Source organism: Leptopilina heterotoma, unplaced genomic scaffold (genome assembly GCF_015476425.1).
Source record: "Leptopilina heterotoma isolate Lh14 unplaced genomic scaffold, ASM1547642v1 Lhet_362, whole genome shotgun sequence".
Lineage (NCBI taxonomy): Eukaryota > Metazoa > Arthropoda > Insecta > Hymenoptera > Figitidae > Leptopilina > Leptopilina heterotoma.
Window position 1 is genome coordinate 429,274 of NW_025111043.1, and position 27,354 is coordinate 456,627.

Consider the following 27,354-nt stretch of genomic DNA (forward strand, 5'->3'; position numbering starts at 1 on the left):
ACTTTTGCTCCTCGCTGCAACGCCTCTAGCGGACACTCGTGAAGCTCTGGTTTTTTCTGTGTCTCTCTCTTGCAAACAATATTCGCCTGCCCCGACATTTGATGCACGAGCGATGCGAGTGCTTCTGGTCGGGGGCAGGCACGAAAAAAAATGTGAAAAAGATAAATTAATATTACATTTTCAAAAGAATTTTTTTGGTGGTACAAAATTAATTTTATGTTTCTAAAATTCCAAACGTTCTAATGAACACAATTTCATTATTTCTTCTAATTATTAAAACTTTATTATAACATTTTGGCACGTATTAAAAAAGAAATTAAAAATTTTTTAATTATTTTATTTTTGTTTTTAATGTTTATTAAAATAAGTTTTGAAAATAATTATATCAGCAAAAGATTTCGTTCATTTCAATTTTCAGAGCTTGTGGATAATAAATTTATAATTATATATTATTATTATTATTATTATTATTATTATTATTATTATTATTATTATTTTATAGTTTTCTTGATAATTTTTTTTCTTATTTTATATTGCGATAACAATTACTCGTTAAATTGTCATTAAACTCAAAATTTTCTTATTTACCGACAGTGGTGTTTTTACCGACAGAGAATTCTTTTACTCCCGCTGTAATAGAGGCTGGGTATGAAAATCAACCACACTGAGAGACCTTTTGGACTGCAGCGGAACAACGTATGAGATAGCAGCTCCACTATGGTTTTAGTGCGTTGCGATACAATTTTGGGCGCGTGACAGTCCAAAATGTTGGTGAGAAGCTCACCGAAGGAAGTAGTGGGGATGCCGTCATTGGTTTGCAGCTAATCAACTTTTGGACTGTCACGCGCCCAAAATTGTACCGCAGCAACCCAAAAGTATAGTCCTGTAGCGTACCACCAAAATGGTTAGTAGCAGCCTATCGAAAGTCTGCTGCTGACCCAAAGGTCTCTCAGTGCAAAGCACAAATGTTCGACTTTCTGCTGCGAAATCGCAGAGGGAAGTACGTACTTTCGACCGAGGTATGAAGAAAAATAATTGATCTAATTGACACCAGAGATGGAGATCTATTTGTAGGTTGAGGCGAAAGTTACAATCAAACGACATTGATTAAAGATTGGATTCAGTGCAGTATTTGAAATTTTTGGCTACATGAAAACTGCACTGAATCCCATGATAAATATTCAAAATGAGACCAGAATAAGAAAAAAGTAATTTGAACAATCCTCTATATTAAATTAAATTAATGTACGACCGACTGACCGACTCACACCTCTTTCTATTCTGTCTAACTATCTTTGAAAATACTTCACTCACACATGTCCAAAAAACACATACCCATGAATGTTACACATATACGAGGCATTATTCCTGAACTGCCCCAAAAATAAAAAAAAGTTCTTGGATTTCCTTCACACTTTGGAAATATGTTACCCTAGTAGGTACAAGTTACTACACCAATTTACAGGTCCAACCCCCCACCCCAATCAAAAGGGTGGGGGGTTGAAATTTCAGCTTAAACTCGAACATGCATTCTTTAAACATTTGTAGTTTCTACTTAAATTATTCAATTAAAAAAAGTAAGTAGTGTTTTAGAAAGGTTTTTTATGTACTTTTAAAATATTTTATTTATATAATAAAAAAAAAATTTTTTTGCAAAAATTTTTTAAAATAAATAGTTTTTTGCAATTTTGTGCAAGTTCGGTAGTTTTTATTTTCTTTTTAATAATCTCAAATGAAAGCTTGGGAATTCCCCTAAAAGAAGATATAAGTCTGAAAATGGGCCGAAACAATTTGCCAAAGATATAGTGTAATAAGTAAAATTTGTCCGTCCGCTCGCGCACTCCAGCGCGATGAACAGTGGGATTTTTTTTCAACTTACTATTGAAAATTGTCTAGAAACTACAAATTTTATCGGATGTTGATGTTCTTGATTTAAAATTACTAAGAGATCCATCAAAGTCGATTTTTGAATTTTTAATTGTTTATTTTTTTTTTGTTACTCAAAAATTTGAGAAATTACAATATTTTTAGAAAAAATCATGTTTATTTTTTTATTTTTCCATTACACATGATCGAAATCAATTTCAATTAGTCTAGTATGACCACCGGACAATTAATAAAGCATAATACAATTTATTTAAATTGTTGCAAACAATGTTAATTAACAAATAGATTACTTCGGACCTTCTTCATAAAAAAAATTGGTTTTTTTGCAGACAAGTTTAAATTTATGTCTAATTTAGTAAAAAACTATTTTACAGTTAAAAATTATCATTAATATTAACAATTATATAAACAATAATCAACTTCCTTTTGTATTTGTAAACATTTTCGTCATTTTTTAAACTTTAAATATTTATATCATATGTACATTCTTTCAAAAACTTAAAAAATTTATAAGCTTAAACAATTACATTTGTTATAAACAAATTTTTCATTTTTAAACAAATAAGTAGCTTTTTTCATCAAACAAAATTTTTTCCTTTTTTTTATATTTACTATCATAAAAAAGAACTCCTTAATGAAATGGGAATACTATAAATTATTCATTTAATTTTAATAAACATTATAAGTTAACAAATATTTAACTTTGTTCTTTTTTCACAGAAAAAATATATTTATTTATATGCATTTAAATGTAAACTGTTTTAACTGAATAATGGTTTACTTCATTAAAAATATAAATATTTCTTAACTTATAATGTTCGTTAGAATTAAATGAATAATTTATAGTATTCCCATTTCATTAAGGAGTTCTTTTTTATGATAGTAAATATAAAAAAAGGAAAAAATTTTGTTTGATGAAAAAAATCTACTTATTTGTTTAAAAATGAAAAGTTTGTTCATAACAAATGTAATTGTTTAAGCTAATAAATTTTTTAAGTTTTTGAAAAAATGTACATATGATATAAATATTTAAAGTTTAAAAAATGACGAAAATGTTTACAAATAAAAAAGGATTATTGTTTATATAATTGTTAGGGGAATGTAGTCAAGGTTGGTCTACTGTCTTGGTAGGCTATCGCAATTTTTTGGACAAGTTCACTAGCGCCACCTACGCGCATGCTTGTCGAAGCTTGTCTTAGTGTAACCTAACTTTTTGTTCAATTACATTTTCGGAGGATCGAAAATTGTGTTTTCTGTGACGTCAGTACAAAAAAAGCTGAAAAAAAGTTTTGTGCATAATGTGAAAAACCATTAATAAAAGATAAAAAACAAATTGAATCGTCAAGGCAAGTATGCAGAAAATTTGTGGGACTCATGGTTGAAAGAAAAACAAAGTAAAAAATCGAATCCCGAAACGTATTTCTTTATGGTTACAACAATTCGGTAATGTTACTTACTGTCAAGGTCGGCCACTATGTGTTTAAAATGCGCAAAGATGAGGACGAGCTACTTCATTTGCAAAAACTGCAATTCTGTATAACTCATAATATAATTGATCATCTTATTAATATTTTTATTTAATTTTATTAATATTTTAGTGAAATATTTTTTTTTATTTATATTTATTTTTTTATATTGTTTATTTTTATTATTTTGTTATTTCATAAAGTTACAAACTGTAAACAATAAAGAATCAATTTTCCGTAACTCCAAACATGTTATTTTATTTTTTAACGACTAATGCCCTTTGAATTTTAAACATGGCCGACCTTGACTGTAATGGCCAACCTCGACTACAAATTTTTTTTTTTTAAATCTTTATAACTTTTTCATTTTAAAACCAATCAATTTACTTTGTACAGAAAAGATGTTCCTATTAAACAGGACTTTCCAACCATATACTTCAATTGTCCAAATTCATTTTTAAAAAAAAGTTATAAACAAAAGTCAAAAAGGTGGCCGACCTAGACTATGTTCCCCTAATATTAATGATAATTTTTAACTGTAAAATAGTTTTTTACTAAATTAGACATAAATTTAAACTTGTCTGCAAAAAAAACCAATTTTTTTATGAAGAAGGTCCGAAGTAATCTATTTGTTAATTAACATTGTTTGCAACAATTTAAATAAATTGTATTATGCTTTATTAATTGTCCGGTGGTCATGCTAGACTAATTGAAATTGATTTCGATCATGTGTAATGGAAAAATAAAAAAATTAACATGATTTTTTTTTAAAAATATTGTAATTTGTCAAATTTTTGAGTAACAAGAAAAAAATAAACAATTAAAAATTCAAAAATCGACTTTGATGGATCTCTTAGTAATTTTAAATCAAGAACATCAACATCCGATAAAATTTGTAGTTTCTAGACAATTTTCAATAGTAAGTTGAAAAAAAATCCCACTGTTCATCGCGCTGGAGTGCGCGAGCGGACGGACAAATTTTACTTATTACACTATATCTTTGGCAAATTGTTTCGGCCCATTTTCAGACTTATATCTTCTTTTAGGGGAATTCCCAAGCTTTCATTTGAGATTATTAAAAAGAAAATAAAAACTACCGAACTTGCACAAAATTGCAAAAAACTATTTATTTTAAAAAATTTTTGCAAAAATTTTTTTTTTTATTATATAAATAAAATATTTTAAAAGTACATAAAAAAACCTTTCTAAAACACTACTTACTTTTTTTAATTGAATAATTTAAGTAGAAACTACAAATGTTTAAAGAATGCATGTTCGAGTTTAAGCTGAAATTTCAACCCCCCACCCTTTTGATTGGGGAGGGGGGTTGGACCTGTAAATTGGTGTAGTAACTTTTACCTACTAGGGTAACATATTTCCAAAGTATAAAGGAAATCCAAGAACTTTTTTTTATTTTTGGGGCAGTTCAGGAATAATGCCTCATACACAAAACACATACATGTCATGTCACGCATGCGCAGTAGTATTCCAGGAATGTCACGCATGCGCAGTAGTGTTCTATCAATGTTACGCATGCGCAGTAGTGTTTTATCAATGTCACACATGCACAGTAGTGTTTTATCAATGTCACACATGCACAGTAGTATTCTATCAATGTCACACATGCAAAGTAGTATTCTATCAGTGTCACGCATGCGCAGTAGGGTTATATCAATGTCACGCATGCGCAGTAGTGTTATATCAATGTCACGTATGCGCAGTAGTTTTCTATCAATTTTATACATGCGCAGTAGTGTTCTATCAATGTTACGCATGCGCAGTAGTGTTCTATGAACATCAGGCATGCGCAGTAGTTTTCTATCAATGTCACGCATGCGCAGTAGTGTTCTATCAATGTTACGCATGCGCTGTAGTTTTCTATTAATGTCAGGAATGCGCAGTAGTGTTCTGCTCCTTAACCTATTACAGTCCCAATATTTCTTTCCATTCCTTTCTCTTGATTTTAAGTACACATAACCATCACAGATCAACTTATTACCAATAATTATTGCTGACGACTCCATATTTTTATACAATTGAAACACAGGAATTTAGAAAAAATCCAAAATTCAAAAGGTTACAAATAAAAATGACTGATTGAAAATGACGTTAATGTTACTGCTGCCATAGCAACAAATAAAGATTAACAACTGAAGTGATTCAGTAAGAACATTTTGAAAATTATGTTTGTCGGGAAGAAGGATTGTCGGGAAAATAGTTGTCGGGAAATAGGATTCGGGAAAATGGTTGTCGGGAAAAACATTTGTCGGGAAGAAGGTTTGTCGGGAAAAAGGCTTTCGGGAAATAGGATTCGGGAAAATGTACGGTAACGGCGGAGTAGTGTTCTATGAATATCAGGCATGCGCAGTAGTGTTCTATGAATATCAAGCATGCGCGCAAAACACCCACACATGTATACTCAACATATACACTAATCACATGTACATGTATACTCACACATGTACATAAATTATATACACATGTATACTGACTCATGTGCAGATATAAACTGCTACATATACACAAATCACATATATAGATTTAATAAACGATTGATAATATAAATTGTTGAATTTTTTAAGGTTCGTTGATGCACGTAGTGTCTGTTGAAATTTTTTTAAATATACGTAAGTACCTCACTCGCTAATGCTGCGCTGTCTGTGTTGTAAGGGAAATTATTTATTTACTTGTGTATTTACTTATTCCCAAGTGCGAAATTAAAAACGGCCCAAAACTGGCCCAGTGACGGCATAGTCAGTGCCTACTCTTGGCAGACAATAGTGGCCCGACTGTCGGGAGGTTAACCGCGGTAGGCCGTCGGCAGCCAATCATCGGCCGATTCTCGGTAAACATTAATGGCCCATTATTGGCTGCCATTACTCCCCAGTGTTGAAAAAATTAAAAAAAATATATTTTTTATTTAATTAACTAATTAATTCATAATATTTATACAGTTTATTTCCCTGAATTAATCGCAAACTTACAAATATTTGAAAAATTCTTAACGCTCGCGGGGATCGATACCTGAACCTGACGCACCACAGCCTAACACTCTGACCACTCTGCTACTCTGACGTGAAGTCGAGGAAGCAAAAGGGTTCTTATAAGCTACACTACACTGGCCGATACTGTGCCATTAATGGGCCGAGCTACGTCCCAATATTGGCAATTATAATTTACCATCATAGATACAAAATGATAGACATTAATATGGCATTCCTGAGCCAAGGTACGTCCCAATTCTGGCAATTATAATTTGCTACAAAATGTGTGGCCATAATGGCCATGAATGTGCCATTATTGAGCCAAGCTACGCCCCAATACTGGTAATCATAATTTGCCTTCAAAGATACAAAATTTTTGCCATTAAAGTGCCACTAATGTGCCTTTAATGGGCCGATCTTTGTCACATCATTGGCAATTGTCTTTTGCCATTAAAGATTGATCAACTTTGCCAATATTGAGCCAAGCTACGCCCCAATACTGGTAATCATAATTTGCCTTCAAAGATTTATCTACTTTGCCAATAATGTGCCGTTATTGGGCCAAGTTACGCCCCAATTCTGCCAATTATAAGTTGCCATCAAAGATACAAAATTTTTGCCATTAAAGTGCCATTAATGGGCCGATGGTCGGCCCATTAATTAATACACCATTAAGTTTTCTTAAAAAAGTACTCGTGGGGTTTGTCAGCCAACACTAAATTTTTCGTCTTTTTGTGTTGATTTTATTGGTTCTTCTAAATGTTTTCTCTTTTTTTCTACTCCAATACATTTTAAACCTAACATTGAATTTTATAAACCATTTTTTAAGAATAACAAATTTATATTTCCTTAAAATGTTAAATTTAATTAATTAATGTTATTATTATAATATTATTAAAACGTAAATTTTTGAAGTTTACTAACAAAATAAAAGTAAGTTAAGGACAACTACCTTGTTATGTTTCACTAACTGTAACTTTAAGTTATGTTTTTTTAAATATTAAAATAGTTGGCCGCCTCACCCCACGTTTTTTCAAATATGCCAAAATGTGGTCCTTTGGGAAAAGGGTTGTAGAAATTTTTAAGTGCAACCTACGTCAAAATGTTCTATGGCGATTTTTCAGCCAATAAGACAAGCTTTCTAACGCGATATTAAAATTGAAAAAACCTATTTAAATAACTGCCTCGCAAACCAAAATGTGCCATCTTGGCCGCCTCGCCCCGTTCTCCTCTATACCTAATAAAAACAGATTCCTGCATTTCTAGACAGTTCAAACGATATGAGCGTTTTAGAAATAGTTTGTGATCATACAAATAAGTATAAAAAATGTGCTTCTTTTAGGGAAATATTTTGCTTCAATCACAACAGCAACAAATAAATTCAAGATTAGACATTTACAACTCAAGATTCAGCTTACCAAGTTGTGAAATGTAAACAAACCAAACACAAAAATCACACTTTTGTAACAGCCATTTCTCCTACAAAAATGAATATTTTTCCACTTTCTCTACAAAAATGTAAAATTAGAGTATCAAAGTTTCCAATAAAATTGTTTTTGACTTTAAGCAATAAAAAGCAATTAGTAAAATAACTAATTAAAATGACCTATAAAATAGCATTTTTGACGCGTCGCGAAAAATTAACTGTTTTAGTATATCAACCGCACTGACGATGTAGAAGTCTCATGTCAGCGATTGGACCTTCAACATGTGTAAGGGGGAATTTTTCCCTTTCCTCCTTGAAATTACAAGGGAAAGGGTAAAAACTTCTTCATCGTCCGTGCGGTTCATATAGTCAAACACTTTAATTTTTCGCGACCTGAGACTCTGCTGCTCTCTGCGCATGCACAGAGCGTACTAAGAATTTTGTTTTGAATGAAACTTAGTTGTTTTCTCATTTTTTCTGCTATGCAAGGCGTAGTTACCAAATTCAATACGTCAGTTTACCATTTTCATAAAGAAAACTTTGACACTCTAATTTTCCATTTTCGTATAGAAAGTGTAAAAATGTTATTTTTTGTGGGAGAAATGGATGTTACAAAAGTGCGATTTTAGTGCTTGGTTTGTTTACATTTTACAACTTGGACATAGCCTCAACTAAAAGGATTAGAAATATATTTCTACAGCCCAAATAAATTTAGCAAAATACTAAGAATAGGTTCTACATTTATGTACATATACATATATCTATATGTGACGCGCTCCCAAGAAAGGGGATGGAATTTTTAAACCGAAAAAAAATTTACTTCCATCCATTTTTCGATTAATGCGAATAATAAATATGTCAATATCCAATAATGCTAAATAACAAAAAGAAACTATAAAACAAATACAATATGGCGGACACACTTTTTAAACATTCAACAGATTTCCTTTAAATTTATTATTTTAGGGTTATTTAAAACTTTATTATGAGTCAAAGAAGTAAAAATAAGAAAATAACTTTTAAAAAAATTTATAACTTTTTTGTTTTTTGTTGTACAAAAAAATGAATAAAGGAAAAGTTGTTTATTTTTGCACAAAATTTAAGGAAAAAAATTAATTTTTTTTGAAAATTGTCAAAAATACAAAATTTTGTATTGCTTCCTCATAGAGAAAGTATTGTAATTAAATTTGAGTAATACACGGTGAGCTGGAAGCCGGAAAGTTCCGACCAAAAATGTCGCGAAAATCGGCAAACGGGGATGTCTTAAGGTAGGTTTGGACATTACAAATCCGTTTGAATTGAAATCCTAGCTGATCGTTTAAGCGAGATATCGCGAAATCAGTCTCAAGTTTGCAAATTTAGATTTTAATTTTTTAGAAAATGCACTAACAGAAAAAAATGATATATATATATATATATATATATATATATATATATATATATATATATATATATATTCACTTAAACATATTTTTGTGTAAATAATGTTTTATACTTATGTACATTGATATATTACAAGTACATTTTTTAATTTAAATCTACTTCATAATAGTAATTTTTTGCAATGTGTGAATAAGAAAAAGTGATTATTATATGTTAATTTTTTATTAAAATTTTTGTTTACATGCAATGCAAATTTAGAAAAAATTATTATTAGAACGTAATATTCAAATTAGTGTAATCGAATTATCGCACAATCAATTTTCAATATACTAATGTTGACTTTTATTTTTCAAACAAATGCAACTTCAGTTTGTAATTTATCGTCCTGTTTTATGTGTCATAGATAATTTATAGATTGTTTGTTTTTATGTAAAAACAATGTCGTAGATTAAATAAAAATTTGAAAAGCAGGAAATATTGAATAATGTCACAGAAACACGAAGAAAATCGCCGGAAAGTTTGTGCTCCATGTGGAGAAAAAATAGTTGTCAAAGGAAGAAGGTTAGAATGGTTTTTTATAACAAAAAAATATGAAGATTTGATCAAGAATTTTTCAAGCGAAAAATTTGATATACAAAACTCCAAGTTTCCTTTAAGTATTTGCGGTTCTTGTCGTTTATCACTTGATGAGTACGAAAAGGGGGTGTTTAAAAGACCAACACCTGTAATGCCAAATTATTTGGATATAGAATTACCAAAAAATACTCGGCACAACGATAGTATTCAATGTTCTGACTACATTTGTACAAAAGCTACATATGAAGGTCATATTAACCCGAAAAAAGGTGCCGGTAACAAAAGGAAGTTTACAAACGATGTCTGCACATCAAAAGAAAACAATACTTCTTTGAACTCAAATTATCAGCAAGAGGCTCTGAATGTATTACGTAAGCATATTTTTTACTTAGTCCTACCCTAAAATTTTTAAGAAATACCTTACCTAAGTCTACCCTAACACAGAAAAAAGCTGGCTTCAAATTGAGTATAGATTCTATTCTCAATTTGATTCATATCAAAAATGAGACTGGGATGCGAATCAAATTGAGTATAGAATCTATACTCAATTTGAAACATTCATAATTAATTTGAAACCATGTTTTTTTTGTAAACCAGACAAAATTTTTTCAGAAGGAACAAAGTCTGTTGATTCCACGAGGTGCAATATTTGTTTACAAGAAATTGGTCGAGGTATAAAGCATCCCTGTCTTGCTAAGCGTAATGCTGTTTGTGAAAATGTGGTGAATATAGTCCATCAACTTCCTGAAAAACAACAAGAACAGATTCTATACAGTTTGTTACGAGATCTAACGAATAAAGCAGAAAATCCAAATAGAAAAAATAATGTTAATCTTCAGCTCACTAATGTATCAGGACCTGCAATGAAAATTGCACTCTATCCAACACACAAGAAAATTGAATTTTCAAATGAACAGTTTAGCAACTTTCAAGTAAATACAGGATCTTCAACCAATTTAATGAAAAAAATGGCTGATGTTGTTCGTCGCGTTGTTGGTAGACGTTCGGTATCCTCCAATTTAGCTGAACATTTATCGCTCAAGTCGACATTATTATCTGATTTATACCAACACGATGTTAGGGAATTTCACGTAGAAGGCGTAAAAAATACCAAGGAAAAAAGACCCGTTGTATTTGCTGATGCCGAAGCGATAGTTTCAAAAATTATTAAGCTCAGAAATTTAATCGGCGATTATCACATTAAAATTCTTGCAGATGGTGGGCAAGGTTTTTTTAAAATGTTTTTAACTCTAATTTCACAGAATTACAATTTGGAAAACGAAAATAATACTGCTAACGAAATAAACGAAAATGTTGATCCTGAATCACCTACAGAAAAACGATGTCGCTATTCTGGAGGCGCTGTGACCGGAAGAAAAGCAAAGTTGACGAGTGTGAATCGTCTAATAATTTTATGTTTAGTTCCGAAAATCAAGGAGACATACGAGAACCTAGAATTATTGTTTCAGCTGCCTAAACTGAATAACATTCCTTTCAAGTTTGTGGCTGATTTTAAGTTGATACTGATGGTGAACGGTCAGCAAACTGCGACTTCGATGTTTCCATGCCCATATTGTTGTATATCGTTGCGTTCTTTGAGAAGTTCAAACGACGAAAGAAACGAAAATTCAGTTTCAAACAAAAAAATTGATTTTTTACATTTAGAGTCTCGAGATCTGAAAACTTATTGGCAGTTAAAAAATGATTTCGAAGCATTTTGTAAAGCGGGAAAAGATAAGAAAGTTGCTCCACATTTTCATAGCACAATAAATGCACTATTGTTCGAAGAATCTGATGATCTTTGTGTGTTGGAGAAATGTATCGTCCCAGAACGATTCTTCAAGGATTTGTCTACCATTTATTTTGGGACGGAATAGTACCTCTTGTTGCCCGTGAAAAGGCTCTTTTATGGCCTAGGAAACTTGGAGTTATTTCAAAATCTTACCATGGTGAAGTGTTCGAAGGAAATGGTTGTAGAAAACTTCTGTCGGAACCAGATAAGTTGTTGGATCCAGAAATTTTTAAAAGTCATACTCAATATACCCTCGTACCTTTCGTATCTGCCTTAAAAGCATTTGATCAATTAGTGAAGAATTGTTTTTCTACGAGAACAGTCAACTACAGTGTATTGAGCAGCCAAATTAGAAACGTGAAAAAAGCTTATGAAGCCACTGAGATGACCGAAACATTGAAAATACACGTACTTTTGGATCATCTTGAACAATGTTTAAAGTTTTTAGGAAGACCTCATGGTTTAGGAATTTGGTCTGAGCAAGCGGGCGAAAGTGTTCACCATTCCTTTTTGAAAACTTGGAATAAGTATAAAGTAAATTCAATGGTGGATGTTGAGGGATCATTTGAAACATATTCAAAAAGACTGTTGAGGGCAGTAGTAGAGTTTTCTTCTCAACATGTTTGAATATTTCGGGTACGAAAATAAAAGTTCATTTAAAAACATTTTTCTTATTAAAAGAAGTTATTAAAATTAAAAATTATTATTTCTATTTTTGAATAAACAAAATAACAACAAAATCTTGTAAGATAAGTTACTTTTGAATAAATAATGCATTTTGAAGTTCGAATTTAATATAAAATAATTTATATTTATACCTATACCTATATATACATACCATTTTTTCTGTTAGTGCATTTTCTAAAAAATTAAAATCTAAATTTGCACATTTGAGACTGATTTCACGATATCTCGCTTAAACGATCAGCTAGGATTTCAACTCAAACGGATTTGTAATGTTCAAACCTACCTTATGACATCCCCGTTTGCCGATTTTCGCGACATTTTTGGTCGGAACTTTCCGGCTTCCAGCTCACCGTGAATACTAAAATTTTTCGAGTTCAATTTTTTGACATATCTTTATGTCATTTGACCTCAGGAGTTCAAAAATAGCATTCCATATGTGTGTGTGTGTGTGTATGTAAACATTGCTCTCTAAATCGGAATAAGTGAAATTTTCACTTTCTTCATGTGTGATCCTTTTTCTCACTTATTAATAAGTAGAATCTACTTATATATTTAAGTAAAATATTCACTTTTTTATGTGTGAACTTGTTTTCACTTATCAATCAGTGAAATCCGCACTTATATATAAGTGAAATATTTAGTTAAAAAGAAATCCACCTGCGCATTATATTACAATTGTTTATACATTTAAATGTTTAGAAACAATGTTTTTATCATTTCAATTAATATATTAGAAATTTTTTATTTTATTTCATTATAAAAATTGTCATTTCAAATTAAATGAAATTTTAAAAAAATATTCAGTTAAATATTATATTAACAATAATCTAATAACTAACTTTTTATTTACTTAGTATTTACATACATATATAATAAGAGAAATCTTGAACAAAACGTTAAAGTAGAACACAATAAACTAACTCTTTATAAGTAGCACCCAATAATTTTCTACGAGTATAAGACAACATATTAAGTGGCATTGCAGTGTTTCTCGTTGATCATCAAAGTTAAGCGACATTGCGACATTGGATGGGTGACCGTTTGGGAATTTAGCTTAAAAAATGTGAAAAATTTATATGTTTATAAGTTTAAAACTTATAATGAGAAGAGCAGAGGGTGTTGAATAGTTGATAGTAAATAAATATTTTTTTTATATAATAGGTATTGATCCTGATTATTTATTTACATTCACTTCTTAATGTCTGAGTATTCACTTATCTCATAATTGAATATTCACTTATTTCATGTGTGAATATTCACTTATTCTACGTGGAAGAGTTTTGAAACATGGAATAAGTGAATATTCACTTAAAATATCTAAGTGAAATTTCACTTATTCAGATTTAGAGAGTAAAAACTGACAACTCATATTATTTCGTCAAAGTAAAATCCTGAGATTAAAATGATCCACATACAATATTTATTTAGACAAGTGGCGCCATGTACTTTGTCATATAGCCCTGCTTGGTCCACTTTCCGATAAGTACACTTGAATCCAACGATGCCTTCTCTCCGGGAAGGCACTAATTTGACGAAGTTTGCCTACCTTCTATATTGTCTAAAAAATCAGCCAATAGAAAAGCAGAATTCCGTTGAAATTATGGACATGAACTATAAAGAATATAGAAAGTGGTCAAAACTCGTCAAATTAGTGCCTTCCCGAAGAGAAGGCATCCTTGGATTCAAGTGTACGTGATATATTTATCACACGTTCTTTATTATGGCTACTTGACAGTTAAAGTTATCTGAAAGTTGGATCAATAACATTTTTTTTATTTAATACAAGCAGAAAAAATTATTTGAAGGTTTTTCCTGTCATGAATTGGGTGTGTTAAATTATTTAGGATTGTAAAAAGGAAGAAAAAACCTTTAATTACCGACTAGTTTTCTATTCTCTCACGTAAGTAGGTATTATTCTTGTCTTGTTATCTTTTTTAAAAATTTTGAAAAAAGAAAGCATATAAGTTTTTGGTAATGAAAGAAGTGATCGAATGAAAAAAGTTTTTGCATATTAAAGAACAGTTTGTCTGTTGAAATATATGTACATTTAGGTCTCAAAACTGCAGCATTGCCTGAAATTATCCCTTCTCTTGGACTCGACACTGTAACTCACCCCACTACTTACCTTTTCAGGGACGTCCAAGCACATATTTTGTTTGTGACCCGTGGTAAAAGTAAGTACAAGTATGGCTGCTTAACCTTCAGGGTACTGACTGGGCTAGCGTAACCCAGGCGAATTTTGAAAGTTGTGTCATTTCTAAACAAGTCGATAGAGGGGGAAAGAACTTCTTTGAGGTACCAACCAAACATATCATCTTCGTTAGAGCCAATCGATGCTTGAGTTTCCAATTTGTGATCAAAATTAGCGTTCGGGTAAATTACACCCAGACGCGACGAAACGTCATTATATAATTATTGTTTTGGAAATATCGGAAGTTTCCAAATCAAGGAAGCGCGCTTTGACTCTCGCTATAGTCAGGTGTTTTCTCACTATCTTTCGAGATATGTCAAGCGGGAGGTTTTGACGTCGAGGTATAATGATGTGTACTGTCGATTATTGTTCGGTACACACTATTAGAACTTGGCTGTTCATTAAAGGGTTGTACCTATAAGGAGAATTGTAATGAAAATTTTTTGAACACCGTTTGTATTTTTAACAATAACTTTCGGGTAAGAATTCCTGAAGTGGCCCCCAATTTTCTTTAGGGTAAGGAACGTAAATGATACCTAGTGTTTTTCATAGTCCATGACGGCACTAAGAAACCCCTAAAACGATTTTTCAAAATTTTAATTTTTTTAAAAGTTATAAACAATTAAAGTTTTTTGCACTTTTTTTTAAAAATTGAATATCTTGAAAAGTTCTGGACCGATTTCAATAAAATTTATATTTTCAGAAAGCTTAGGAAACGTACTTTCCATAAATATATGAAATATAAATAAAAAGTGTAATTTGTTTAAACAAATTATATTTTTTATTGTTAATTTTATAAATAAACAATGTTCTCGGTCGATTTTACCAATTTTTTTTTATAGAATCATGAAGAGGGACTTTTCATGATTGTATAGCAAAAATAAAAAATTAGGATTCTCTAAAAGTTTAGAAGATTCAGTATTTTTAGTCCCGCCGCGCGCGAGCCGTCCGAGTTGATCACGCTCTCAGCGCAGCGCGTCTCTCGCGCCTACAGACTACCCCAACCCAAGAAAAATTTCTAACTACAATAGTTAATTAAAAAATTAGTTACTTATTTTATAATACGTATATTATTATAATTTTTATAATAATAATAATAATAATAATAATAATAATAATAATAATAATAATTTATATTAAATTTATAATATATAACATTATAAATAATTTAATTTAATAATAATAATAATAATAATAATAATAATAATAATAATAATAATAATAATAATAATAATAATAATAATAATAATAATAATAAATATTATTATTATTATTATTATTATTATTATTATTATTTATTAATTAATAATTCTGCATTACAAAATAAAAAAGTCTATAACCCTAAAGCAAATGTTAGTTATAGACTTTTTTATTTGTAAAGTTGAATTGTAAGTCTATCTATTGTATTCATAAATAGTATTAGTTTATGTTTTTAAGGGCATGTGGAATCAGCAGTTTTCCTGTGGTCCGTTTACCGGTATGCAGTTTAAACTTGGACGGTTTTTAAATTTATTTTAATGATTTTATTTTTTAAATCTGCTTGTATACAGTTTTCCCTTGTGCACTTGAACGTGTGCAGTTCTCCTGTATACATTTGAATTTTGGGCAATCGATACCGCCCCAATAAATTTATATTTTGCTATTTAAACATTCATTTTTTTCAATGACAATTTTTATTCGATTGTCTTTTCTTTTCGAAAACTATCAAAAAAATGAAACTTTGAATAAAAAAATATAAATTTATTCATTTTTTTAAATGTTAATTTGTGTTCTTTTTTTTTCTCGAAAAATATCAAACTTTTTATTCAATGAAAAATAATACCTATTTAAAAACAAATTTTTGTATTAATTGGACTAGAGATCCAAGTCTCAATAAATAAAATATTATTTTTCTTATATTTTGTCAAGATTTATTTAATATTTTTTAAGAAAACCGGTGGGAATATTATTACATGTATTAATTGAAGTTGGCTGATTTCACATGCCCTTAAAAACATAAACTAATACTATTTATGAATACAATAGATAGACTTACAATTCAACTTTACAAATAAAAAAGTCTATAACTAACATTTGCTTTAGGGTTATAGACTTTTTTATTTTGTAATGCAGGATTATTAATTAATTAATAATAATAATAATAATAATTATTATTATTATTATTATTATTATTATTATTATTATTATTACACTGAGAGAACATTATACTTAATTCAAATAGAAAAATAATTTTAAATGATTTTGTTTAATTGAAATTAGTTTGTAAGGTTAATCCCAATATATAAAAAATATCTACTGCTTTGATTCAAAAATATTATTTGTTTGAATAATTATGTTTAATTCAAACATATTTTCTGTTTTGATTTAAACAAAAATTATGTTTAAAAATTTTGTGTTTGATTCAAACTTAAAATTTTATTATAAATAATTTAAAATCAACCTTAACTTATGTTTGAATTGAATATATTGTTTCTTTAAATGAACCAAAAAATATGTTTGAATTAAACTTAAATATGTTTGACTGTATAGCAAAGATATTTTAAGTTTGATTTAAACAAAATTTGTTTGAACCAAATAATTCGTTTTCTGAGTGTATTATTATTATTATAAAAATTATAATAATATACGTATTATAAAATAAGTAACTAATTTTTTAATTAACTATTGTAGTTAGAAATTTTTCTTGGGTTGGGGTAGTCTGTAGGCGCGAGAGACGCGCTGCGCTGAGAGCGTGATCAACTCGGACGGCTCGCGCGCGGCGGGACTAAAAATACTGAATCTTCTAAACTTTTAGAGAATCCTAATTTTTTATTTTTGCTATACAATCATGAAAAGTCCCTCTTCATGATTCTATAAAAAAAAATTGGTAAAATCGACCGAGAACATTGTTTATTTATAAAATTAACAATAAAAAATATAATTTGTTTAAACAAATTACACTTTTTATTTATATTTCATATATTTATGGAAAGTACGTTTCCTAAGCTTTCTGAAAATATAAATTTTATTGAAATCGGTCCAGAACTTTTCAAGATATTCAATTTTTAAAAAAAAGTGCAAAAAACTTTAATTGTTTATAACTTTTAAAAAAATTAAAATTTTGAAAAATCGTTTTAGGGGTTTCTTAGTGCCGTCATGGACTATGAAAAACACTAGGTATCATTTACGTTCCTTACCCTAAAGAAAATTGGGGGCCACTTCAGGAATTCTTACCCTTTCGTAAATTAAAAATATCATAAATCTAACAAAGTCATCACGCACATTTCTAAAAAAATTTCGAATAGATTTAAAAAAATGTTAAAATTCATCAATTACAGCCCACAATACAGGCGATCAAAGTTGCTGGGTTACGCCAACCGCAATGTCAGTACGGACCATTACACTTTTATAGTCAGTACCCTGAGGGTTAAGAGTACGTCACTGATAGTTAATGACGTCCCGTGACATCACGCTACAGTATGCACTCCTGTGGGCATAACTAGTTGATACAATTCTATGATTGTCTCAGTTTCAAATGTTACAGTTTGGAAACCTGACTGTAATAAAAAATATTGGTTCAGATTAAACTTCAAATTTTGATCTTTGAGAATTATTTTGAAATTTTGTTAAATCGACTTTATTGTAGAGGTGGAGTCTACTGGAATTTTGCATATATATTTTAAGAAATTATAGTTCACCAATTTCACTCACACACAATTCTTTTTATATATGTCTTGCAACCGCACGGTTGCAGTGAGATTTTTTATATATCAAAAGATCTAACACACAGACCGAATATTTATCGGTTTTTGTTCCCGTGGTACCCAACAACTCAATCGAAACTTTCTTCTTTCACGTATGTTCATTTTTTCTTTTCAAACTATTCGAAATTTTCCTATTTACTTTATTGCCAATACTTGGGTAAAAAACTATTTATTGAAAACCATTTTCTTGTTGTTTCTATCAAACCATTTTCTATAAGAAATTTGAATAACAGAAAATTACCAATTTTGTTAAGTGTTGTAATGTAACACCAATAAAATGCTTTCGGGAAATATAAGAATTTGTTTTTACATCCGAAAAGCTTATGATTTTTCAAAGAAATAAAATGGATAAAGAAAAATAAATTTTGCTAAACGAATTATAACAAGAGATAATTTGTGAAAACGGGGTGCAATTTTGCTTTACGTGATTTAAACACATTTAGAACGATCAGTTTTCTTCGATTCAGTTCTAAACGCTTCGTTGGATAACGCTATAAGCCATAAGTCAATAAGAATCGCTTACGTGGTCGCTGAAGCTTTGTAAAAAGAAGAAAACAGAAAAGATCAAACGATCTGCGTTAAAGAATAGTGGTTACAATCTACTTCTGAGTTACAAAGTCACAGTGTTCTTTTGAGAGAAAAAAGATGAAAGACATATCAAAATCTCAAGAAGATGAAAATATAACAAGATCTCTCTTTGAATTTTTTACTTGCGTAAATATATTTGTTCTCAAGAATTGTAAATATGTACATTTTGTTTCTCTATATAGTACATGGTTAAAATAAAACCATTTTTTTACCTAAAGTAATAAATTAATATACAATATGTATTGCAAAAAATATCTTATATTTATATGTCTCTTTTTTCCAAAGTTAGTAAAGAAAGTTATTTATTTACAGTAATCGTTTATTAACTTCACATAAGGTGGTCAGAATTTATTTAACAGCAGAGACGCAAAAATATTGTGTTAAAAAGAATTTTTTTCAATTTATCTGACCCAAATATCTTATTCATATAGTAAGTGAACCAGGCTTTTATAATTTTTTTAGGTTAAATCTTATCTCTCAATAGCAAATCGCTTCTTTCATCCTTTTTCTCATTCCATAACTCTATTCTTCAAGCGGCGACGGATAACTTTTACAAGCTTAGGAAAAAGAATACTCTTAGTTTTTGCACTGCAGGGATCCTTTTATCCTTTCCATGATAAGTGATTTATGGCTCAACGCTAAGGATTGTAAAATTGGGATTTTTTTCATCTCTCGAGAGTTATTAAAAACTTTCTTTATATTTTATTTTCTGATTAAATAAATAAGCGACAGTTTGTTTACTATCATATCTGTTTTTATGATAGAATGTCAATTATAATTATTAAATTATAATTCGTTTCTTTACTAGTAATAATGAAATGAGAATTATCAAACGAATTCTAGAATTAATTTATGAAAAAAATATTTTTTTTTCTGTTACAGACAGCAATAAAGACAGCGGAAGCACAACAATGTAGACATGCCACGAAGCCTAATAATAGAGAAAAGAATCAAAACCAAAAGTGTATTCCATGTAAGTAGCATTATTTCCATTATTTTCTATTAACAAAAGAATAAATTTTAAAAAAACTGTAATTGTAATTACTATTATTTGCTTAAAATCAAAATATACAGTTTTCTAACACCACGTTCTCTACTTGGTTCCAACTATTGTGGAACAAAAGATACGACACTACATAATTAGGAAAACCCAATTATACTTTAAGTCATCCTTTTGTAGTTAGCTCGTTGTGGAACTTTATATGTATTCATGCTCGAACAAAGCGTCAAGGTGTATGACAAACTTGAACCGCTATTATAATAGAAATACTGGACGTTTTTTTAAAAGAAAATTTATAAATAATTTCAAAAAATACTGACATTATCTTGCTAATCGCTATCTAGGTTAACAAATGGGATATTAATTCTTTGTTATTTTTAATACCACATTACAGTGTTATTCCACTTAAGAGCAATCGAAATAATTTTGTCTGACTAAACAGGGACTTTTAGTACTACAAAAGTGTTTACACTCTTTATAACGTATTGTCAATAATATATATTATAAATGTGCTAGCAATTTTCTACTCTTTTTGTTCTAAAATTATGCTCTAACAATGTTATGTCACATTTCCAGAACAGCACTGAAAAAAGAAGTATCTTAATTTAAGATGTTTTGTTAATAATTTCTAAGTTGTTTTGGTAGACACTTTTTAGTTACTTAAATTATTTATCTTAATTAAAGCTGTTAAAAGTATTTTCGTACACATTTTTGTGTACGAAAACTTTTTTTTGGGGAAAAAAGTTTTGAGGTTAACTAAGAGCTCATATGGAAAACACTTAGTTTTTAGTAACTCACACTTTTGGCGCATCTCTTACTTTTCTAAGATGGAAGAAATATCTTCATCACTGCTAAAACGTATAAAGCATCTTAGATATCAGTAAGATGCTTTAGAAAACATCTTATTTTAAGATGTAAGATACCGTTTTTCCATCTTACATCTTATTTTAACATATCAAAAAATAAGACACCTACTTTTGCTGTACTACAAAAAAGCACTATACAAAAACTTAATTCTTAAAATTTTTAAAATGTCGGATGTTTAAAATAGATCATAATAATGCATTTTGCTTCCTCGTGGAGGAAGCTAAAGCTTTAATTTATAAAATTTTTAAAAATCCTTAAAAAAATTTTCTTCTATATTCCTATGTTATATAAGACCGTGAACAATTATTGTCCGGATGTATGTATTTGTGCTGTGTATGAGTGTGTGTGTGTGGATCACGTTTTTTGTGAACTCGATAACTCGAAGAGGTTTCAACAAATTTGGCTAAAAATTGCTAGGTATATTTATCATAAAAATATCTCGAAATAGATTAATAAACTTTGAAAAATCCTCAAAAAAAATTTTTTTTTTACTTCTAATGTTGTTGCCGTAAGAAATTACTAATATTATTATTTTTGGTGAGTTGGTTACTCAACTGAGAGCCAACTCTACTTTATTTATTTAACAAGTAAAAGTACAAAACTTGGAGATAATCAATCCTTCCAATTCTTCACTGAGCCTTATTGGAAGACAAACGTGCTATCACTTTGAGTAGCGACTAATTAATCTGACCACACCTGCTTATGCTTTAGTTTTAAAGGACTGTGAACTCGTCCCCACTCTTTACAATACACACTCATACTTTATACTGTCGACACCTCCCCCCTTTAAATTATCGATGATTTTTAAATTAATACATTTATTTAAAAATTCGATGCAGGTTTCCTTCTAGGAGGTTTCGAATGTAATTCAAAATTTTAATCCTTACAGATTTTTCTCAATAGTTTCATTCTAAGTTGGACCTGTATTATTAAAGTTACAATTTCTGTTACAATTCTGAATACAATATCTTATGAAATTTAAGGTACACTGTATAATTTCTTTTTTTTAAAGATTATAAGTACAATACTTGCATATTTTATATACTCTAAATTCGTCAAAAACTATTCTCTCGAACTCTCAAATCTTTCATGTTTTTCTAAGTCTTCTAGCATCATTTCACTTCTTACTAATTTCTGCTTCTTTCATTCTGGCTAAATTGAAAAACCTTAGTAATTTTGGTAATTTATCATTAGTAAATTTTAAATCGTCTTTTTTGAAATCTAATTCTATTCTGATTGTTTCCTTAAAGTATCTATTTATATTTCACAATTTCTTATCATTATAATTATTCTTTTCGCATTCTATAGCTAGAACTATTTCTTTTACAAATATACGTATATAACCTATGGCTGTTTTTCACAAATGTTTCATCGCTGAGTAATAATGGAGATTTTAGACAATTTTCGTTAAACATTTTTATTAAATCCGCGTCACAATTTTCTGTTTGATATATTAAATAGCTCGATTCGTTTCTCTTACAACTTTATATTCTTCTATAGTGCTACATTTTTCTAAGTCTGTCTTGTCAATCGGTACGTATTCAGTTTTCGTTTGTAAAATGTATGGTTTGCTTTGTCATCGTTCGTTTCTTCTCAAATTGTCTTTAGTAAGTAAGTAAGTACTCAAATACTTAATCGCATTGTCATTGTCCATATCGTCATACTTTGTTTCTCTTCTTACATTAATATTATACCATCTGATCCTTTTGGTACGTTCGTTTCTTCATAATATCTTTGCTCTTCTTTATCTTCTTTAAATCGTGTAGACATATAATTCGCATCTTCCGTTAAAGTCTTCAACATTTACTGTAATGCTGGTCCATTTCGTCATATTTATTTCTTTTGTTTATTAATATCTTATTCGTCGTAATATTCTTCATATCGTGTTGATCTATTTTGTTATATTTGTTTTCTTGATTCATTTATATTTCATCATATAGTCCTACTGGAATGTCCTATTCGTCATAATATTCTTGATACCTTTTTCATTCATTTCGTTATATTTGTTTCCTTTATTGATTCATATTTTATTTTTCAGTCCTGCTTGAATATCCTAGTCGTCATAATATTATTATCTCATTGGTTCATTTCGTCATAATTGTTTTATATTTTATCATTCAATCCTACTTGAATATCCTAGTCGTCATAATGTTATTATCTTATTGATTCACTTTGTCATAATGGTTTCCTTTATTGATTCATAGTTTATCATTCAGTCCTACTTAAATATCCGAGTCGTCATATTATTATCTTATTGGTTCATTTCGTCATAATTATCCGATTCGTCATAATGTTATTTATACTTTGTTTTCTTCTATGTTTCTATATTTGTAATCAATATTTCTTTTATCCTTGTACGTTCAAATTTTCGTCGTAAAATTAACTATCCTTTTCTTTGTACTATTTTACATCTCTTTAATCGTATTTCATTTGCGTTATCATTATCTATTTAAGGTATTTCGTTTAATTGTGCTATTTCTGATTTCTTCCTTTTTTTAATCGTTGACATAAATCACATGTTTTGATAAAATCTTTAACATCTTTTGTAATGTTGGGCCAGTTTGTCATATTTTTTATCTTCTGTACTGTAATATCCTTAGAATAGTGTCCTCCTAATATTCCTTTATGTGCTTCTGCTATAATTTTTCTTCTATTTCTTTCAATGTGTTTCTTTATCAAATATATTTCCTTATCATCACCTTTCCATATTTTAAAAAGAATTCTTGATATTTTGCTTTTATCTATATCTTCGTAAATAATTCTTATTCTTTCTTCTCTAGTTTCTTTTTCTAAAAATTCTGTTAATTGCTCATTTGTCACCTGAGGACTAATTTTTATTTTGTTATCTTCTTCTGTTTCTTCGTTCGTTATCCAAATTTCTTTTATCCTTGTCGGTCCAAATTCTCGTCTTATGATTAACTGTCCGGTTTCTTCTATTTTGTTTCTTTTCAATCGCATTTTATTCGCGTCATCATTTTCTTTTTGAGGTATATTTCTTATCCATTGTACTTCTTTAGTATCTGTAGTCAATTTCATAGTCTTTATTACTTTGAATTCATCTTTAATTATTGATTGATCGCTTTCTTCTGTCTGTGAATCTATTTCCATATTTTCATTTTTATTTTCGTCATCAATTATTGAATTGTCGTCTTCTGTTTGCGTATCTATTTCCATGTTCTTATTTTCCTCGTTTACACCTGTAGTAGGCCAGTTCTGCTGTTCTAACGTGTCATTTGTACCATCTGTTGTCATCTGAACCCTTGGAATTCGCGATAAGGCGTCAGCGTTTGTGTTAGCAATTCCTTTCTTATAAATAATTTCATAATCATATTTTGTAATTGCTGAATATCTTCCTTTAAAATTAGTAAAACAGATTTTATCTCTCTTGTTTGCACTAGATTGCGGATAAAGTATTTTAGGTCCTAATTTTAAAAAACCTTTTTCTAAATCCATTTTAAATTTTTGATCGTAAAGTAAATTCATTCCAATTAAACCGTTTTCTCTAAATGCAATTTCATCTTTTGTAACTTGAAAAACTGATTCTTTGCCGAAAAGTTTTAAACAAATAGAATATTCGAACATTATGGGATTGTTTTCGATTGTTAAAACATTATGAGGTGCGTATTTCTTAAAGTTTTTCCCTTCTAACATACTTTCTTTTATAATTGATATATTTGATCCTGTATCAACTACAAATTTTCCTGATGCTAACTTATCAAATTTTAAAGCCACAATAGGTGTGTCGTGTCTTCTTCGTTCTCTTGGTATCGGTGGAAAGTCGTGCTTAGCGGGTTCTCCGATAAAGAAAATTCTTCGCTTAGCTGCACTCGGTCTGGTGGTTTGGTGTTGATTGGTCGTGACTGAAAATTTTGAGTTTTTTCTTGACGTGGTGGTAAACCTTTTAATTTTCCTCTACAAACATCCTCTGTATGTCCTAAATTTTTACAATGGTTGCATTTTTCTGAATTTCTTGGTTTGCTAAATCTTGGTGTTGGTACTGGGTTTTCATTTCTTGGGTTTCTGGTAAAATTGTCAATTCTTCTTTTATCTTTCAAATTCACGTTAATTTCTGAGGCAATATTAAAACATTCATTCAGCGTTTTCGGTTTCTGAGGACGGATTCTAATTTCAAATTCTTCACGTATATTTCTTAAGAATGTGCTGACACTTGCATTTGTTTCTATTTCCTGTCTTACGAAAGTTTCTTGAGGTGTTATATTCATACTATCTATAGACTGCCTGATTTTATCCTGACACTGCATAAATCTTGAGGTGAATGACTCTAAACCTTCATTTTTGCCCATTATACATGAATCGCGAGCCCTTTGAAGTGATTCTAAACTATCTTTTTCTCCAAATAAAATTCTTAATCTCTCAAAAAAATCGGCAAAGGTTTTAACTGCATCTGCTCTAATTGTATTTGCTGCTCTTCCTACTAATTTTTGTGCAATTATTGCATGCAGTAATGTTAATCTTTCATTTCTTTTAGTTTTTCTTTTAGATAATCTTATTAGATGAATGAAATTTTCTAAACCGCTTCCGTTAAATTCTGGTACTAATTTTATGCTTTTCCCAAAATCATATTCTGTAACTTCTTCTAATTCTTCGTGATCGCTATTTAATTCGTTTTCATTTAAGGGTAAACCTTCCTCTCTTCTAACTGGTTGTTCCATCGCTACTAATCTCGTTTCGAATCTCTCCATTTTTGCAAGAATATTTTGCAAATGGTCATTTGAAGCACTTGATGTTTCTGGCATGATGTTTAGAATATTGTCTAATTTTAGTCTGTCAGTCAGTGATATTGAAAGGGATGAACTGTCTGTGTCTATTGTTTCGTTTTCCCTACTTTCTCTATATGAATTTAAATCCAGTTTAATTTTATAAATTTCCTATATCGTTTCGTACAATTTTTATTTTATATCCGTTCGCGTTTTCTAATTTAAAATTTCATTTCTTGCAATCCTGCTACAAGGAGTACACAAGAATATGAAATTCGTTTTTTTTTGTTTATTGTCGATGGCAATACTCATAAAATCACGGAGTATACCAACGCTTTAAAACAAACTTAGCCACACCCTATGAAGGTCGCCGTTCAACGTACGTAAAGTGGACTTATACTCTTGTTCTAAAGATTCGTAATTTTCTTTTATATACCTTACTGTTGGTCTGGATCGTAGTTCTGGATAATCTCGAACTCTGCTTCGTAGATTTGGATAACTCTCTGGATACCTCTGTAGATCTGGATAACTCTGGATACCTCTCTGTAGATCTGGATAACTCTCTGGATTCCTCTCTGTAGATCTGGATAACTCTCTGGATATCACTCTGTAGATCTGGATAACTCTCTGGATACCTCTCTATAGATCTGGATAACTCTCTGGATACCTCTCTGTAGATCTGGATAACTCTGGATATCACTCTGTAGATCTCTGCTTTTTCTTTACTTTCTCGTTCACTTTAGATAATCACTTTGTTTATCTGGAACTAACTCTGGGTTCTGGATACTCAAAATCTGGATGAACTTCCAAAATTTTTTGAATATCCTAGCGCTGCCACCAATTATGTTGTTGCCGTAAGAAATTACTAATATTATTATTTTTGGTGAGTTGGTTACTCAACTGAGAGCCAACTCTACTTTATTTATTTAACAAGTAAAAGTACAAAACTTGGAGATAATCAATCCTTCCAATTCTTCACTGAGCCTTATTGGAAGACAAACGTGCTATCACTTTGAGTAGCGACTAATTAATCTGACCACACCTGCTTATGCTTTAGTTTTAAAGGACTGTGAACTCGTCCCCACTCTTTACAATACACACTCTAACTTTATACTGTCGACACTAACAAAAAAAATTTTTTTTTAAGTCGAATATTGAAGATAATATATAATAAAATCTTATTCTTTGCATCAAGACGAATCGATTGGTCTATATAAAGTATAAATTTAATGAGAATTTATGGAGTTAAAAACAATTAAAGCCAAAAAATTCGCATTTTTATAAAAAAATCAGTTCTTTCAGCAAAATTATGTTGCTGTACAATAGAATCTTAGGTATACTCTTTGCTTTGAGAAATCTTATTCTTTGCATCAAGACGGATCGATTGGTGTATATAAAGTATATATATTGTCTTTAAATTTATAGAATTAATCACAATTAAAGCTGAAAAGAAATTTTATTAACAATCATTTCCTTCTTCAAAATTATGCTGCTGTACAATAAAATATTATTTATTTGAAAACCAATTAAAAATCTTATTCTTTGCATTAAGACGAATCGATTGATGTATATAGTATATATATTGTATTGGAAATTATAAAACTAATTACAATTAAAGTTTAAAAATTCACTTTTTTACTAAAAAATTTTTGTTTCTTTAGAATCATATTACTACATAATAAAATTTATTTTTTCCATGAAGACGAATGAACTTGATTTTATTAAATGTTAAATTGTATAAAAATTATTTAAAAATTAAATGCCTATACTTATTGTTAATGCTTTCTTCACGAAGAAGCAAATTTTTTTGCTAATCGTAAAGAGAAAGCAAAATGTTCATGTAATGAACATCTGGATTCACAACTTGATATGTTTTATCACATAAATGTTAGCGGAAATTCAACAAATTTTCTTACATACATGGAAATTTTTTGGATCTTTTATTACACGGAGAAACTTTTTCTTCTAATATTAAATATATTTGGTTATCTTTATTCTAAAAGTACGTTAGAATGTGAGGATTTTTCGTGCGTTGTGCTAATAATT

General features: G+C 29.6%; 2 protein-coding genes across 4 annotated transcripts in view; both read left to right on the forward strand.

Moving 5' to 3' along the window:
• LOC122505668 (receptor-type tyrosine-protein phosphatase U) overlaps positions 1–27,354 on the forward strand; it is a 592,942-nt gene that overhangs the window by 415,684 nt on the left and 149,904 nt on the right. The window contains exon 4 of the mRNA XM_043617444.1: positions 19,606–19,696. Coding sequence (XP_043473379.1) covers positions 19,606–19,696 — 91 coding nt within the window. The remainder of the gene's footprint in view (positions 1–19,605; positions 19,697–27,354) is intronic.
• LOC122505669 lies at positions 9,654–12,163 on the forward strand. 3 transcript variants are annotated; one of them, XM_043617445.1, is made up of 2 exons: positions 9,654–10,093; positions 10,320–12,163. In XM_043617445.1, the coding sequence occupies exons 1-2, from the start codon at positions 9,874–9,876 to the stop codon at positions 11,597–11,599; spliced, it is 1,500 nt and encodes a 499-aa protein (XP_043473380.1). In that variant the 5' UTR covers positions 9,654–9,873; the 3' UTR covers positions 11,600–12,163. The 3 variants fall into 3 exon arrangements, with proteins under 3 accessions (XP_043473380.1, XP_043473381.1, XP_043473382.1); XM_043617446.1 differs by having other exon boundaries at positions 10,335–12,163; XM_043617447.1 differs by having other exon boundaries at positions 10,338–12,163.